The sequence below is a fragment of the Clarias gariepinus genome, chromosome 24 (assembly GCF_024256425.1).
Source record: "Clarias gariepinus isolate MV-2021 ecotype Netherlands chromosome 24, CGAR_prim_01v2, whole genome shotgun sequence".
Classification (NCBI taxonomy): Eukaryota; Metazoa; Chordata; class Actinopteri; order Siluriformes; family Clariidae; genus Clarias; species Clarias gariepinus.
Genome location: NC_071123.1, coordinates 7,825,379 through 7,844,057, shown reverse-complemented (window position 1 = coordinate 7,844,057; position 18,679 = coordinate 7,825,379). Strand labels below are relative to the sequence as shown.

General features: G+C 38.4%; 1 protein-coding gene across 6 annotated transcripts in view; it reads right to left on the bottom strand.

Moving 5' to 3' along the window:
* The window catches only part of LOC128511897 (peripheral-type benzodiazepine receptor-associated protein 1), a 111,139-nt gene extending 93,583 nt beyond the window's left edge, over positions 1–17,556 (bottom strand). For all 6 annotated transcript variants that reach the window (XM_053484919.1, XM_053484923.1, XM_053484920.1 and 3 more), the window contains exons 1-2: positions 17,355–17,556; positions 14,644–15,661 (exon numbers count right to left, since the gene is read on the bottom strand). In XM_053484919.1, the coding sequence (XP_053340894.1) occupies positions 14,644–15,492 (849 nt within the window). In that variant the 5' untranslated portion in view covers positions 15,493–15,661; positions 17,355–17,556. The remainder of the gene's footprint in view (positions 1–14,643; positions 15,662–17,354) is intronic.
* Between the last annotated feature and the right edge of the window lie 1,123 nt (positions 17,557–18,679).

Below are 18,679 nucleotides of genomic sequence, written 5' to 3'. Positions count from 1 at the left end.
ATGGGTTTAGTCAAGCCCGGCTTTTTCCCTGCAGTCATGGAGAAAGTCATGAATTTTAATCAGGTCTGCATGCAGTACAGCCAGAGTGAACCTGTGAAGACATTGTAATCTCGCAGAAGTGTTTTTTTGTTTTGTTTGTTTTTTGCATGTCTTCCAAGCATTGAGGACGACACTAACACATACGTACAGTATGTGAAATGACATTTTCTTTTTGTTGGAGGATGGGTCCCAAGGGAAGTCCTCTCTGGTCTGCAGTACTGGTCTTTTCTCTGGGCACTTTCACACTATGCACTATTGATTTGTACCGTAACTGAACATCTAAATTGTGCGGGAGCTGTCTAATCAGTGACAAATGATAAATGAGATTATGTTAGAATGTACCACTGAACCTATAAATATCATTGAGCATAAAAGGTCAAACAAAGCCTGGGGGCAAATTCTAATTTATAGATGATGAAACGTGGTTCCAATTGGTTTGTGTAGGATTTATATCTGATATTTCATATGTGGCAAGATATGTAAAGTGAAGGTTTACCATCCAACATGAAAAGTGTAATACTGGCTTCGAGTCAGGCCTCAGAGTATAAATATTAACTCACGGTGTAGTGTGTGTTGCACGTGTCTCATCGCCTCCAGGATGCTCGTATATAAGTGTCACTGTAGCGCCGTATTGAATTGAAAGTACTGTACATGGAATGATGTGAAACCTCCACTGTCCCTTTCCTTTTCAAAAGCAGTAAAATATGGGTTGAGGTCGTCTAATGTGTCTGAATATAGCTCCTGCTAAACGCATTACCCCTGTGCCACTGCTAACTGGCCCACATTCGGCTCGTCTGGGAGACAGACAGGCTGGTCGGCGCTATTTTGGAATGTACGTGTGTGTGTTAAGATGGCAGTGAAAGACAAAATAGAGGCCAAAATCACAAGGGAAAACTTTCAAAGCATAACAGACAAAGCACAGAGAAAGTGAGAATTTAAAGCGTAACAGCGTCCATGTACATGTGTAAAAGATTAAAAGTCCACTAAAAGTCCGGTCACGTTACAAAGAGTACCTTGATTACTTTTTTGATGTAATGGGTAGTCAAACGCATTAGGTGCGCCATTTAAGTACTCAGTTATTTAGTTACTTTTTCAAAAATGTAATTCGTTATTTAGACGTTTTATGTAATCCGTGATCCAGACAGCAGTCATTCCCAATCCCTTAGTGTGTGTCAAAGTTGTAGCCCACCCCCGAAAACCCGCCCCCCTCTGTTATACCCCTATCTCACCTATGCAGTTTGACTATGCGAGAACTGACACACGGAAAGATGGAAACCTAATCACAGCGCCAAAACTCATAATGAATCATAATGAACCGTACTCACGGCCACCGCGCGAAACCATGTTGGTGAGATAGTGGTATTAGTAGTTAACAGATTATGTGCCAATGATAATTATGAGTGATGATGGTAGAGTAATTATAAAGGTCTTGACTAAAACAACATGCATGAGGAATGACAGTCATTTTGTAATGTAATACGTTACTTTAAAAGTAACAACCCCCAACACTGGATTTGAAACATTACAAACATTCGGAACAAACCGAACAGCTGACGGGTTTCAATGCCGGCCCATAAGATGTCAGTGTCTTCACACCAAATATTCCAGGACTCGCTGTGGTGCAGCAGGAAGATATTTTACCCAGAAATGGACAAGCTCTGTTTCTCTGAGTGTCATTTTTGTGGTTGGTGTCACCCACTATGACTTCATACTTAATACAGTATAATACAACATTACTGAATGCACTGTTCTGATTGGTCAGAATCATAAGGTGGTGACCTTACTTTCATCTGGAGGCTGTGGAGGCACATGCAGTTGAGACTCTAGGCTGCTGATCTGAGGGTCAGGGGTTTCAACACCACCACCGCCACTGTTGAGCCCTTGGGTAAGGCCTTAACCCTACAGTATGTCCGTGTATAATAACCAACTACTGAGAAGACATCTACGGTATACTGCTTATCCTGCGTAGGGTCACAGGAGGCTGGAGCCTGTCCTGCACAAGGCAGGGTACACCTTAGATGAGCACAAGGTATGGGGTACATCGCAAGGCACAAGCACATATACACTCACATACAGTACTTAATCACACACTACAGATTTTGTTCATGCCTGCATGTCTTTGGACTGTGGAAGAAAACCAGAGACCTTGGAGAAAACCAACCACAAGAAGAACATGAAAACCAGTGTTATGTCATATTATACCAGTCGGTTCCCGCTGTTATATGTTGGCTTAACATTCATTTCTAACCAATCGACTTACCCGTCTGAACCCTTGCTCCTCATGGTTGTTAAAATCCTCGTATAAAGAATGGTGACGTTTTCCGAGCATGCTGCCGTTCCCGTTGGTTAAGGTACCATGACCCAGGTTTGCCATGTTCACACTATCTGACGTTCCCCTCTCCTGTTCTGGTTTCTCTCGCTCTAGGAGTTCTGGTCCAGTTTGAGGTTCAGGTTCACCTACACTGGAGGCTGTCATAGGAGAGAAGTGCTGCAAGGGTTCGGGGGGTTCCGGTCTGGTGCATAGGTCATGCATTGCTCCCTCTCACTGCACGCTGAGTAAAACAGGGGGGGGAGTCAATACTGCCACCGGAGTAGCACATTAAACAGCAAGGCAACAGGAGGGCAGTGTTGGTACTTGTTTCACCTCCAGGAGTCATGCAGGAAAGCGAAAAATGCACAGTCACAGTACAGCACAGTCAACCTGGTGCTTATTCATAGAAAAGCAAGAACTGCATCACGTCAGAGTGCGACAACGTCTCTCTATCTCTATATATATAAAATGTATAGTATGGTAAATTATACAGGGTTGAGCAGTCAACTGCGCAAAAACGTACCCTGCAGAAACATGCTCACGTAAAAACTGACGTGATGTTACGTGGTTTAAGGTCCTCGTGAGGTGTGCATTGCTGTAAAGATTCCATTCTAAACATGCAGCTCTAAAGCTGTCTGCAACATCTATCTCTCCATCTCTATGCGTTCCTCCATTAGATAAGGATTCCTGCTACTGTGTATCTTCACCAGATCTGAAGATTCAACAGAATGTCTATTTTCTTTCAGCAAAAAGTGTCTCTATGTGAATGTACATTTGTACATTATGTATCCTTCTTCTCCTCTCTCTCTCTCTCTCTCTCTCACCTCTTCTGCAATCGTTCCATTTGAAGGATAAGACGGAGCATTGGCTCTGCCGCTACGCCGCTGCCTAATCCGTGCTCTCTGAGACGACGTTACATCCAAAAGGATCTTGAAAGGAGGGAGAACGCTCGGCTGTAAACTGGCTGAAAAAGCCAGTGCGTGTTTGTGTGCATCTATATGATAAAGAGGCAGAATGGGGGTGGGACGGCTGCGTTCGGCTCACCAATCGCGAGCAGGCAGTGTCACAGGCAGAGCCAATCCTGAATGCGGAGGGAGCTGGTTTCCATGGAGATGACGCTGGAATGATGGTGCTGCCTATTGATCGCTCAAGAGGCAACACAGTGGGCTGTGGGACAGGCACACCAGAGTGGACACACACACTCTGCAGACATTAGCACTAAAAGAGACGATGTTGCCGATGACGTATGCAAACGTGCTCGTTTAATGCAACCACGGGATGCAGACATAACAGGAAATTACATCATGTCACCAAACGTCAAGAGACACAATATATCTCCTAATCAGGTTACACACGCAAATAGAACTGCCACACAACATTCACAATTAATCACATTTACTGTAAATAAACATGACATGCAAGCGTGTGGGTGAGTGTCGAGTAAATGAAGTTTATTAAATCAGAACCCCTTCTCAGGGATTGCATCAGATCGCAGATCTTTATTACTTTCTCAAACACTCCAAGAGTTTAATTCCAGAGTTATTAACTTTGTCTCAGAGCCTGTGTGTGTTTTGCATCTCTAGTGCACACTGTGTGAGAGCAGTCAGTGTGATAGGAGGTTGCACATCACATATTTACCTATTAAATGAGTAAAAATTTGATGATATAGAGTAGCCTTAAATGAGCTGGTAGATAATTCATGTTACTCATATGAGGTCATAAATGTATCCGTGTGTATACTATTCTGCATTCGGGAAAGTATCTGCAATATAAACATCAAAAACTATTAAAATGACACAGTGTTGTCTTGTAATACTAGAATGACCCACTCAGGACTAGGAATATCCAAATACATTCAAGATTTGGCTTGTGAATTCAATTGAACTCCATCCAAATGGTTGATTTGATTTGATGAGTCTAAGAACGGCTCCTGGTAGACCTGCATCCATACGCCGACATCCATGCAGTATATCTCAGTGAAAGAAATGGTGGAAGGAGGCCAATTTCTTTTCACCACACATTATCTGGAGGCAGGGATGAAATAAAAGAGAACCCTAGCAGTGCATATCATGCATCCTATTTATTTATTATGTATGAAAGAATTTCTTGCTGCTCCTTTGCGGGAATAAAAAATATGAGATGCAGAAATCAGATTTATGGCACCGTCCGTGTCGGAAAGCAGCTTAAGCCGAGATCAGGGCCATTCCCTCCATCATGCTGAGCGCCAGGACACGCCTGCAATGTGTTAGACTACAGGGAACACCTAAGGATGAGGAGAGAGAAACTGAGATGTACAGTACATCACCTGGAGTAAAAGGATTTTTGTGTTGACGTTTAAATTCATACAGTACAGAGTCAAGGGCAGTTGACAAGATTAATGCGATCAGATTCAGATGTTTTGGACAAACTGAAGAGATCAAGAAATTACAAGTAGGGTGAAGGACAGAGAAAATTGCATGTGTCTCAGACGGCCTGAGCAGACAATTGGCTTCTGGTTGGCCCTTACAGTCTGAGTGATTCGCCTTTCTATGACCAACAAAATAGATGCAGGTCCTGATTTCAAAATACCAATGGCCTTTCAGTCCAGCCTTTCACTATCGCTCATGAAAATTAGATTGGTTTCAGTTTCAATTTTATTTATGACCAGTTCTTTTAGTTTTGGAATCCAGTAGTCAACACAAGATGGATTAAATATTATTAACCATCCCAAGCTGCTCTTTCCCAGGTGAGCTGAATGATGAGTCTCAATGGGACGCAGTTAAAAAAATTAAAAAGTGGTTTGATGACATATGAGATGAGGGCATAACCAAGTTTTGTAAACTTGAGAGTTTTTTTTTATATGTACTATATGGGTTTTAGAGTGCTTGTGCTAATCCAAAAGCGGTCAGCATCCATTCGTCCCACTCTCTGTGTACGCCCTGGATGGCCAGAGCATCTGTAAGCAGACTGTAGGTCAAGCATCCAAGCATACGTACAAGAGTTTTTATAGTCTTAAATGGGATTAGTTGGCCAACTGTATCACTTTACCCCCCAAATGAAATGATCCGTTTATTATCATTTCTCTAAAACATTTAATAATCTAAATTTGTTTCTGACAAATTTTGAAACTATTACTTTTAAAATCATGCATCAGACAAACAACATGCAGACTGAGAAAACTGAAGTTTTTTGCTTATCTTGGTAAGAGTGTTCTTGAACACTTGTAAAAGTTTCTCTTATGCAGGAGAAGAATAAGGCAAAAGAAAATAAGAATTGTGGTTACAATGAAAAAATAAGAGAAAATTTTGCTTCTTGTTCTTTAAATCTGTCCATAACTTCCTCAAATCCCAAATGAAGCTCACAGGTTAATTTTATCCTCACGGTTTATCCTGCATAGGTTCTCATCAAGTGTGCATGTAAAACTAGTATTAGGTTTGTCCAACCCACATGTATGCACAACAAAATCAGTAATTATCACTTGCATACTCGCACAGCTGTACATCATGGCCATAGCTAAAACCCCTTTGAAACAGGCATCATATAAAACTATACTGGGTTAAAACTGATGATGCGACAAACACATTGCTTCCATCTGCAAAAAGCTGCATGAGCCAAAAGCATGATTCTAATCAATTTTTAAATATGCCCTTCATACAATTGTACTTTACATTCCATCTGTGCCGTCTGTCTGCTTTCTGTGAGCAGCGAAATCAGTCATTACTCTCTGTTATGTTGACATGTTAGACAGTATTGTTATTACAGCTATTACATGTTTTGACTCTATTTTTTAGAGTTTTTATTACATAGAAACATGTGAACACATGATTTGCACTATATATCCAGCTGAAACCTAGCTGGGATGTCCAAGCAAATCAAGCAAGTTTGAGTTTTTTTTGCATTTTACCTTCACATTGTAACAATGCCAATCCCAGAATAACCATTGGAACTTGTATGAAGTGGGTTGTTACTCAAAGGTGCACAATCCTGGCGGTTCTGTGTTTTCATGGCATGAGTCCTGAAATGGAAACTGAAATGGTGTGATATGCTTAAAGATAAAACAGCATAATTGGGCTAGAGGGATTTTTGTTTTATTAATCAATTTGACTGGCGTATGAAAAGTGCATATGCCAAAACAAACATGGTGTCAGATCTAAATGAGAACCTGAAAGAAACAGTAAAGAGCCATGCTCATTCTGTTAGAGACCTCGCCAAGAGCCAGGGTCTATTTAAACCATTCTGAGAGGAAATTTACCATGAATAATTATTTTCCCAGCCATTAGCATGACTGGTGTCCTGTTGTCTAAGGATATCTGAAGACATTCATTACGGGAAGGTGACATGCTCAGCCGTTTGTTTAACAATTAATAAACACCCCATGAGTAAAACAATAGAATTATACATGATCTAGCCCCCCCAAAAAAGTCGCACAATCAAATATTTCATTAGACCGCATTTTGCTTTGATTATGGGTGTGGCATTGTTTATGATAAGCTAATGCAAAGTCGCAACATTTTTTTCCGTCCAGAGTCGCATTCATTTCTCTCCAACATCTTATATTGGTGATGGGAGAGTCGAACCTCTGCGTAAAGTAAACTTCTCCAGCACATCCCAAAGATCCTCAATAGGGTTAATGTCTGGACTCTGTGGTGGCCAATCCATGTGTCAAGATGATGTCTCCTGCTCCCTGAACCACTATTTCACAATTTCAGCCGGATGAATCCCGGTATCGTCATCCTGGAATATGACCCATGCTGAACTATTTTAATCACTTAACTATTTGCTTAGTTAATTCCACGTTTGAACTTTATATATGGCTGTAACTCATTAGTTGATGACAAGTTATCCATCAATTTTTAAGGATTGGGCATTCTACTTTGTCTATCTGCTGAATGAACACAGGAAGGACTGCAGTGGGCTGCGAACCAAACCTCCTGGGATCTTCATTTACAGACATATGGCCTTCTTTATAACATTTGCAGCATTCAAATATCCTACTGCGACAAAGAGTCTCATCACTAAGAGTCTGTCAGTTTTTCACCTTCATTCATAATAAATTTCATCGCAAATCCAGATATGACCTTAGATATATGTTATTTATATATATACTGTATAGGACCTGTATATAAGGTAAAGAATGTGACCTACAAAGCATGAATAGAACAGAAACACTGCCTTGTTTTCACTTTTCCTTTTATATTAAGCTTTCAGCAATTCAGTTATATTTCCTTTCTTTTAAAAACAGCAGCAATAAAAGGACTTAAGACTGTTAAACAAAAGAAGACCACAAACAGTGACTCAAAATGGATAGAAGCCAAAAAAAGGATTGTCTGATAGAAGAAAGAAGAATTTTGTGCCTCACAAAATGACAGACAAATCCTAATTTCAAAAGCATGAAATATAAATCAAAGGCAATAGACTGACCATCTATTTTAAAGATTGCAGAAACTGCAATAATGTAACTGTGGTCAGGCGCCACGCCTTCAAAGAGAGTGAATGACATAAATAAGTTTAATCTTAAAGCCTTTAGTTTATGCTTTAATGTACGCAAGAAGAAGAAGAAAACTTTTCCCAAAGTTCCTATAAATTTTAGATCAAATTTGGGTTTAGTCAATAATTTAATACGCTTTCAGTCTTTCACTTCCTTTCAACGCTGTCTCAATGCCGGTTTTTGGGATATGAGGGGAGGGGGCTCCCAGGCGTGACCTAGTTATGCCACCATCTCACAAAAATAAAAAGACACGCAGACTCTCACTCCCAAGCTCTGCCAAACCCGATCCTCCAGGGACCGAGACTTCAAATGAATCCTGAATATTTCCCTGTTTCCAAAACACCTAGACAGACAAGTCTGTCTCATTCTGACATAATTCAGATATGAATCCGTGATGTGAAATAAACCACCCTGGCTGTACAAATATGGCATACACAACAAGTATGCCAAGAGGAGAAAAAAGTAATGTTAAAGTACTGTTAACAAAAAGATGAAGAAAAAGTTCAAAAGCCAACAGTCAGCTGGAAAATTGATGCTTACAGTTTTCTGGGATTCTCAAGGGCCAAATTACTTACCCTTGCAATTTTTCAGTGACAGAGAAATGTCTTGCCAATGATTAAACTCTAGGATCAAGTTTTCTATAAGCTTTCACATCAATGGAGTAAGAATATATTTGTACTGTACATAATAAAAAAAAAGGACAGTTAGTTCAAATCCCACAATGGCACAGCTTTCCATGGCCGCTAAAGAGTCTAAAAGAGCTAAATTGACCGTGTTCCCTGTGTGGAAGAGATAGTGTTTAATCATTCCCATATCAATCAGAAAGACAATAAACAATCACAGACAAGACTGTGAGCTGTATGCACAAGAGGAGTGTATTCTGCTGCCATGTAATATAGCATGACTGGTAGTTTAAAAAAAAAACTGCCTTTTCATTTGCAGGTTGCTAACTGTATTCTCGTGGGGTGGAATAGTTAGCGGCCCACGAGAATACAAAAAGACTGAAAGTGTATATCAACATAAAGATGATTCCTGTAGTTATTGCAATACAGTAATTGGTCATTAATTTATAGAACTATTACATGTAATAGAACAAAGTAAAATCACCAGGTAGCACCTATAAAAAAAAATCCATTATTAAAGTGCATCCTGTCCGAACTGGGCTATCAAAGACTAAACTGCACTCTTCAGCTTTCTGAACCCTGATTGCTCTTTCTTCTGTCCATTTATTTTCTTTCTCAAACACAGTAAAAAAATTACACTGTATCCTACTTTCCTCCAGAAAGCTGTCACTTTTCCTGCGGCTGAATCTCAAATACCGTACTGAAAATATAGTCTATAAATGCATGTACTACAACGCCACTTACAATAACTTACACTATAGTGTACATAGTGAGCATATACACCGAACAGTCATAATATTAACACCACATAACATTAACAACGATTATCAATTATATAAAAAATGAATGGGTGACAGGATCATGGTCTGGGCTGGCCTGTCCTTTCTGATCCCAAAGAAAAGCTAATGTGGCACAATTTGTTGAAAAAAGTCACTGCTGCCTGTGATATAAAAGTATCAAAACAGTCAGTGCATCACAGCTTGCATGTGTATGGGTCTTAGGATCTAGATCAAAGGTTGTTGATGTGGCCACCAAATTTACCTCAAATATGGATATCTCAATCCAATCAAGCATCCATGCAATGTGCTGGACAAACAAGACTGATCCATGGAGGCATCATCTTGCAACTTACAATACTTAAAAGTTTTGCTGCTAGCATCCTGGTGCCAGAAACCACAGAACACCTTTAAAGGTCTTGAGGAGCAAACTGTACCTTGAGGGGTCAAGCTGTTGTCGTGGAACAAAGAAAACCCACAAAATATTGAACATATTGTTTTAAGGTTTTAACATTATGATTTATTGGTATATATTATACAGTATATACCAGTTTGATAGTTGCCTATTTGTAAAGATGGCACAGTTTAAAAAAAAATCGTAAATGTGTAATTATAAGAGCCTTTTAAAAAAATATTATTTTATGTTGCATTATTTAAAAATGTTTTTTATTATGATGTTTAATATTGCATAATAAAAACAATCTGTCACATTAAACAAATTTTGTTAAATACATTTTGTTGCATGCATATCAGACTGCTAATTCACTCCACTGAGTACTCAGTCACTCATTTTAAATGTGCTTTTGTTTATTCAAATACATAATGACTAAAACAGACCGCCATTAGTCTGTAGTGTGTTTTTTTTTTAGTGTTAACTACTTCACGTTTTAGTTTCATGTTTGTGCATGTGTAATAACGCACCTGACTGTTCAGCCAGAATACTTTTTATTGCTTTTGATTACTTTTTATTGCTTTTTATTGTAATACTGATACAAATATAGAATCAAACTATAATCAGATATTTTGTTACATAGTCTGGACACAAAGGCAACGACTAATTATTGTTCACACAAATCAAGTGTGCAGCCAAACGAATATGAGAGATGGTGTGTTAGATTATTAATAATTAGACTATTAATAATCAGAATACTTTATGTTCTCTAGCCTTACAAAACAATAAGAACAGCCTAGCACAATTCCATTGCCTTTATTACTACTGCAATATATTGTCAGTATTACAAGTCTCACATAATTAGCTGTTTACAAACCAAAATAAATCTACATTATTTTCAGCATAAAGTACTATTTCACCGGTCCTCTCTCTAAAATCATAAATCCATCTTTTCGGTTTATAAAAGAGGTGTTGAAAAAAATTCTTCATCAATGCTGCATGAGAGCAGAGAGTTTATAGAGAGGAAAACTGAGGCCATGACGTTAAAAGTCCAGAAAAGCTTAATAAGAGATGATCATAACCTGCTACATGATTATAGTGGAAAATAGGAAAATATTAAAGTAAAATTTTTTAAATTAACTTATAGAAGAAATAATGTATGTATGGACAGAGTATATGAAAGAAACAGAACTGAAAGCATGACAGAGCAGGGCTTCAAGAAAAGAAAACTGACTATAAAAACCAAACCTTCTATGAACGGACAGTTCAATGTTTGTTTATTCCTTCAGCGGAAAGTTTGAAACCAGTTTGTCTTATACGGTGTAAGATAAATGATAATAAACAGCAATAATGTAAAGCGTCACTATGAGATAAAACATGGGTCATTAGAACAAACATATCCACAGCAGTCCAAGGTGAGGGCGGGTCCTTGCACATCAATTTACATCTTTTCGACGTTCGAATGAAGAATCACTAAAGAATGATTAAAGTTAGTTGTTTGTATTCCATACAAATACAAAGAAAAATATAGGGACATCAAAGATCAAACTGTCCACATGGTTAACATATTGCAGTTACTGAAAACTGACAATAGATCTTATTGAAATGCTATGGAAATTTTAGATTGCTTATTTTTATACATTTTTTAAACACACAATGATTGCATATATAGAGATTTGAATGTCGGGGAGGACATGCAAATTCCATGCACGCAAAGACGGGAATCAAGCCTGGCCAGAAATCGAACCCAGACATTGGAGGTCCAAGGCAACAGCGCTAACCACTACACCACCGTGCCGCTGAATTATGGAACTCAACAGTAAAAATTATATTAAGGATTAACCATTGTAGTTTAACTTACCATGTAGGAAGTGTAGGGTATGGCAGAGTTCAAATTTAATGTAATGTAACATTAAATAAATTAACATCAGGCGCTTTAGCTTTTTAGCCAGCTTGTTATAACTGAGGTAAGTAGTCATGTTTCCAACAACAGCTAGGTTCTGTTCGCTCCGCCCGTTAATTTACGGAACAACCGGGGCGATGACCAGAGCTCCCACAGTTGAGCTTCAAAACTGCTCTTTAGAGAACGTAAGGGTGATGCCACAGAGGGTTTGTCCAGCTCTTTTTATATACAGTGGAACCTCGGATTACAAGCACAATTCATTCCGGAAGTGGGCTCGTATTCCAAAACACTTGTAAACCAAATTTAATTTTCCCATAAACAATAATGGAAATCACTCGTTCTACAGCCCAAAAAAATAAGTTCATAAAAATAGTTAATACAAAATATAAAGTAAAAATAAAACAAATTTACCTGCACTTTACCTTTCAAAAAAGTAAAAAATAAATCCTGGCAGATAAGTGTTTCCTTTTGTGCACGCAGGCACTGTGTATGTGTGTGTGTGTGAGGCTAGAGTAAGTGGAGACTCTTGCTTTCAGCCGCCTTTTTATCTTACACATTAAAACTTTCTCCTATCGTTTAAACACTGTTGGAAAGACTGTTGTTCTCTTCTAAATTATTAAAGCTTCTCCGCTTTATTTTTATGTTGCTCACGACAGCGTAACAGCCCGTTAATTCATGCTCGTGTAATGATGAGATGGAGAAACCGGTCAATGCGCGTTCTTTTATTTGCTGCATTTTCAGGTTATAGTATAAACTTTCGGGTGGATCCTGCACTTAAATTCATCTCAAAAAAATTACTGAAGAACAAAACTTAGGCTCTATATCCTAGCTTACATCTCCTATTTGCGTTCACACACACCGGACTGCATTACCCACAATGCATCTCCCGCACTGGACTACACTTCCGTAAACAGCGGTCATAAATCAACATCTCTCCCGCTACACTGTTTTATCTGAAAATTAGCAATAAACATCACTAATGACACTCGTGTGAGCGCAAACTAACAGAACCACTGCTGTAAAGTAAAACAAATGAACCAGCACCTTACTTCTGAAAAGATCTGCGACAGAGCAGAGTTTCTTCTGAGAGCAGAGTGTGTGTTTGTCCTTTGCCTTAATTTGTAAAGGAGGTTTCACACACACACACATAGCCGGCACAGTGTCAAATTACACTCGCACGCGCGCACACGCACACACACCGCAATAAGAAAGAAAAAAAAAATTTTAACCTCTGTATTGAAAATTTCTTTTGCTTTACTCGCGTGCACACACGTGTTATAAGAAACTGTACACGCACTGTACACACGTGCTTCCGAACGCAAAATAAAATATGTTTTACAAACACACGGGGTCACAGTGTTATAGTAAACAGCACACACGTGCACAGATATTGATTATACCAGTAAGAGACGAGCACTAAGACCCAGCAGGATAGACGATTCCGCAGCGCGAGAGAGAAAAAACTTTAGCTCAGTTGTGATCATGTGACGCTTGACGTCAAAACAGTAAGCGCATGCGTGAAACATGATACTCGGTGCTCGTAAACCAGGACAATGCTCGTTTTTCAAGTCAAAATTTATTAAAAATCTTTGCTCGTCTTGCGGAACACTCATAAACTGCGTTACTTGTAATCCAAGGCTCCACTATAGTTTATGGTAGGAACACCATATGTTTTGTTACCTCTCACACAAGAATGGGTAGCTAGTGGACACTAAGGAAACATTAATCCGGCAAAAAGTGTACTTAATTAGAATCATCCTTTTGCATAATATGTAATGTAATATATCAGTTGCTCAGACCAAAAGAAAAAATACACAAGGTCTGATATACTATTTTTCATTCCATATTACGTAACCCTTATTTGAGTTCCTGATGAAGTGAATGAATATTTGGTGTAGTTTGATTAAGAGAACCCCTAAATAACTATCTGTGCTTGGTGGTTGCAACCATCAACTTTATATCTTCTTGTTTCTACTGTGATATACTCGAAACAGGGCTGGAACAATAGAAAAGATAAGAAAGACTGCTCTCTGATTATGCTATATAACAATATACTACATTGATGTCCCACTATGGATCTATTTGTATATATGGATTTATTTTTCGAGGAACCTAAATTAATGGCTTGGGACTGAAATAGTGACTAAGACTGTGCAATTTAGTTAATTATGCAATTTAATCAAACTTTTGTTTGTCAATTCAAATGACTGAATTAGTGGAAATTGATGAGCAAGATTATCACTTTGTGCTAGACATGACAATCAAGTCACAGGATTTCCATTCTTAATCTTATTATATTTACGTTAGTAGTAGTTAATATCACTAAAATGCTGTTGAATTAAATAAAAAGAAAATTCCAATGCCCTAAAAAAGGTTTACCTATGATTCAGGGACACACTGGAGCAGTCTGTTGGCTTTTCCAGAACAATGACATGACTTGTTATTCCTTGGCCTGCATGCTCTGGCAGTGATAAATTATTTAACAATACTGGCAAAGAGGTAGAAGAGCAGTAACACATGGACTCCATACACACCTAAGGTTACTAAATAAAATATTATGGACCTCCACTTTAGAGTCTGATGATCTCCTTTAGATCACGCGAACATTCCCACATAACTTCCTTCAATTATTTTTGTAGATTTTTATTATAAAACCAGGAATATTTGAACATAAATCTTAACTTTTGACAGCAAGGTGATGGAACTGATCTATTTAGCTTGATGTGGTCAGAAAGTGGGTGATGACTCAGCAGGTCAGACTAGAGCTATGGCAAGCACTTCTGTTTTGAGGTTCAGAAAAGGACGGTTAGAAAGTGCACAGGGAATATATGAAGTTCCTTCTTCACTTACTGTATCTAAAAATACCTGCTGTTATGACATTTTTTTAATCACCTAAAAAAGATAGGAGTGTTACTGCTACCACCTTCTGGCTCCTTGCTTTTTTTCTGTGTGTGTGTGTGTGTGTGTGTGTGTGTGTGTGTGTGTGTGTGTTTTGTTGAACTGGAAAGGGAGCCCAATGATGTAAAAGTGCATCGGCACAAAAACACCCCACACACAGCATCTCATCGCAAGACACACTGTTGTTGCTAAGTAACCAGCCTTTTAAAAGAGCACGCAGAACACCAGAACTTACCGTGTCGTCCATGTTGTCCTCTGAACATCTGGTGGATGACAACTTTTCCAGAGATGCACCAAAACTCTGGAGTTCCCAATCCACATCAGGTAAAGTCTGATAAACATCCCCTTTGCTGGTCTTTCCATGCCCTAGGGAAGACCTCAGTGGGCTTTTCTCTACATTCTCATTTTCAGATAAACTTTCCACACCATGCTTGCTCTTCCTTATAGGTGGACACTTCTGAGAATCTGCGTAGCAGTGGGTGAGGTTTTGATTTCTGTCCTTGAATGACTCTGGCATGTCTTTGCTCCTTAAGTTTACCGATCGCCACTTGGCTGGCCCTTTTGTAACGTTGTCCCCCTTTTTTTCTACTACTAGAGATGGATGCCCATGTACTTCTAGCAAGTGGCAAAAGAAGTAGCTCTTCTCCAGCTCCACTTCCTCCCAGAGGCACTGCAGAAGCCTGGCCTGCTCCTTGCCTGCCTCCCCATTGAGCGTCTTCAAAAGCTCCTCCAGTTTACGGTAAGTTGCCCCATTGCCATTACACCCTGAGTCAATTCCTGGCTGCTTATTGCCTGCTTGTGTTGTCTTGCCTGGTCTTATGATGCCAGTGATCTCATCAGCCAGCTTTTGCCGCAGCTCACCAGCTTGCCTGAGGGTAGCATATTCAAGATGTTGGTGATTTAACCAAGTCCAGTGCAGCTCCAGAGCCTTTTCCCTCTCACATCTAGACCTGTTTTCAGGTCTGTTGTAGTACGGCGAGACGTTCTTGGACTTCTTTTCCGAAAGTGGATGACTCCTTGATTGCAGGATTCCTTTTTTGAAGAAGAGATATTGATGGTTACTGTCAGCTTCATTCCTGTCCATAGTGATGTAATGTTACTGGTACGAAGGTGAAAGAGACCTGGTCAGACCAGGATGGAAGGGATGCACTAGGAAAGTTTAAGCATGAGCCGTGAAGACATGCAATAGTGAATGTATTCGTGTAGAAAAGAGGCATTTGCAAGCATGCATTGCAATCTACTCCATATGGCCACTGAAATGAGCAAAGATGAGCACAGGTGAGAATGCCATGCACAAATAAAAAATTAATAAGATTAACTTAAAAGAGGAGGTCAACTGAGGGCAACTGAGGGTTTAGAGAGAATGACAGAGTACATTCAGTGATTAATAGCGAGTAACCACACTTCCTGTAAATGAAAAAGCCATTACTGAAAACCAGGAAGCCGTTTTCATTGTGTGTGATTTAGCAAGCTCTAATATTCACAACAAATAGAATAAAATGTACATAAAATAAAATAAATAAAAAGTGCAAACAAAGAATCTTTCCAAAGTCTTATTATTTAAAATTAAGTAATGTATAATATTCTTGCCTTAAAGTTTATAAGCATTGATATTTTTGTTTTGTGATAATAAAATGGAAAAAATATATTCATATTAACAAATATATAAATAAATTAGAATTATAATCACTTAATAAATTAAAGTAAACAATTAATTAAACATAATCAATTAATGAACTTAATAACAACAACAATAATAATTATTATCATTATTATTATTATTATTATAAATTGTGCCTTTGATTTAAGGTTCACTTTTGAGAAATGGGCTATATTATATTATAGTATATTATATTACGCATTCATTCATCTTCTTTACCATTTTATCCTGTATACACGGTCGAGAGGGCCCTAGAGGGCACAAGGCAGGGTACTCCCTGGACAGGGTGTCAATCCATCGCAGAGCACACGCACATTCGGTTTGACACATTCACACACTACGGGCAATTTGGAAATGCCAATTAGCCTAAGCTGTATGTCTTTGGACTGTGGGAGAAAACCAGAGTACCCAGTTGAATCCCTGCCAAGCATGAGGAAAACATGCAAACTCCATGCACACAGACCCCAAGGCGGGAATCGAACACGAACCCTGGCGGTGCGAGACCACAGTGCTAACCACTAACCATTGTGTCGCCTCATTAAATTTAGAATACAATAATAATAATAATAATAATAATAATAACAACAACACTACTAATAATAATTACTATTATTATTGTTGTTGTTATTAAAGTATCAATAATTAATTGTCGTTAATGAGTGTTTATTAATAAAAAAAAAATGCCTTTTATTTCAGGTTTATTTTCGAGAAAAAGATAATATATTACATTATATTGTATTATATTATATTGTATTATATTATAGTATATCATATTATATTATATTAGACCAATGATTGAATTGGTATAGGATATAATAGGTTTGAACTTCTAAATTATCACTAATGTAAATAAATGTAAATTTTGAATTTAAAATAAACGTCATTAATGTTTAGTTTCAGGTCTCTACCATATATATCATTACCTTGTTACCGTTTGTCCAGACCGTTATACGGCAGATCAAACGTTTATTATTTATACCAGTATTCCGACAAGCCCCGCCTTCTATGTTCTGATTGGTCAGTCTTATCGAATTGTCCAATTGACTGGGGATCCCCGCCCACACAGGAGGCGGGATTCACCGGAATTGTGAGGAAGTAATCGGAAAACGGGTAGGACATAAACAAGCTCAGGTTTCCGCGACACTTACAACGTATACAGCAGATAAATGCACACCGTCAAAGTTAACACACAGACTGTGTACCGCGTAGTCAGTCCCAGCACTTGGTTACACGCTGATCTTTAGTGTGTAGAATGCGTCTCCAGACTTAAAGATGAGCACGCTTACCTCTGACACAATGTCCAGCAGCTCCTTAATTTATTTCCCAGTCTTCTCCTGGCCGCGGATTAACGGGTTATAACAATACGCAAAACCCGGATAAATTGTTACAGCGACGAAGCAACGTCATGTTTTTGTGTATTTTGTTTTCGATACACAATTCCGAAGTGCATCCGCAAAAGCACCAGTTGCTTCCAGCTCAATCCAAACGTCCGGCTCCTGGAAACCCCTTGAACCAGTGGGCAGCCCGTTACCGAACACGGCGGAGCCGTTAATAAAACTACAATGACATCTAGCGGTCAGTACTGGGTACTACATGGCGCTTTATTCACTCTCCCACGAGGGGTTTTAATATAGGGCTATTATTTGTGTCTGTTTGTCCTACACCACTTACCATGAGGATTATTTACCATTTACAATTTGTAATAATACAATAAAAACTGTGAGAAAATTTATAGCCCCGTAAAAAGTACTGATAGGTACTTATAAATAGGAGATAAATTAGTAGATAATGAATTAAGTAAGTTTCTAGGTAAATAAGTTAGCATGTAAGCAATAAGGTAATGAGGTAGCAAAATAGGTAAATAAGTAAGTAAAAAAAAAGGTAGGTACGAAGATAAATATGTAAGTAAACAGCAAATAAGTAGTACATAAGCAGTTAGGTAATTAGATACATAAGCAAACAATTAAATTAATATGTAAGTAAGTAGGTAAGAAAATAAGTAACTAAGTAGATAGATTGGTAAATGACTAACTAGGTAAGTAAATTACTGCATACATTTGACTGTGAAAGTGGTTGGAGGGAAATAAATAAATAAATAAATCAGTGGGTTTAAGTAAATAAATGGGTAAGTCAGTAGTTATATAAATAAGTAGATATGTAAATATTTACATAGGTATTTAAGTCAACACATAAGCTAGTAGGAAGTCCTACCTTGGTAGGTACAGTAGGTACAGTAGGTATGCAAGTAAGTGAGTAAGCAATTGGGGACTGTAAGTACAATAATAAGTATGTAAATAACTAGACAGGTAAATAAGTATGCAGGCAAATAAGCTGATAGTTAATGTAAGTAGATAAATAAACAAGCACATATATAGATTTAAAAAAATGATAATTAACTGCATGCATAAGTATTGTGGGTAGGTTAATAGGTAGTTACATACATTGTCTAGCCAAAAAAAAGTCCAGGGCCCGATTTCCCCATAACACACACTCTTAGCGTGCTAAGAAGACTCTTAAGATTTATCTCACGTAAGTTGTTCACTTTTCTAAGTGTGTTTCTCGAACTGTCCCTTAGGAGTCTTTATAAGTCCCACGTTACAAGGCGCTGTCT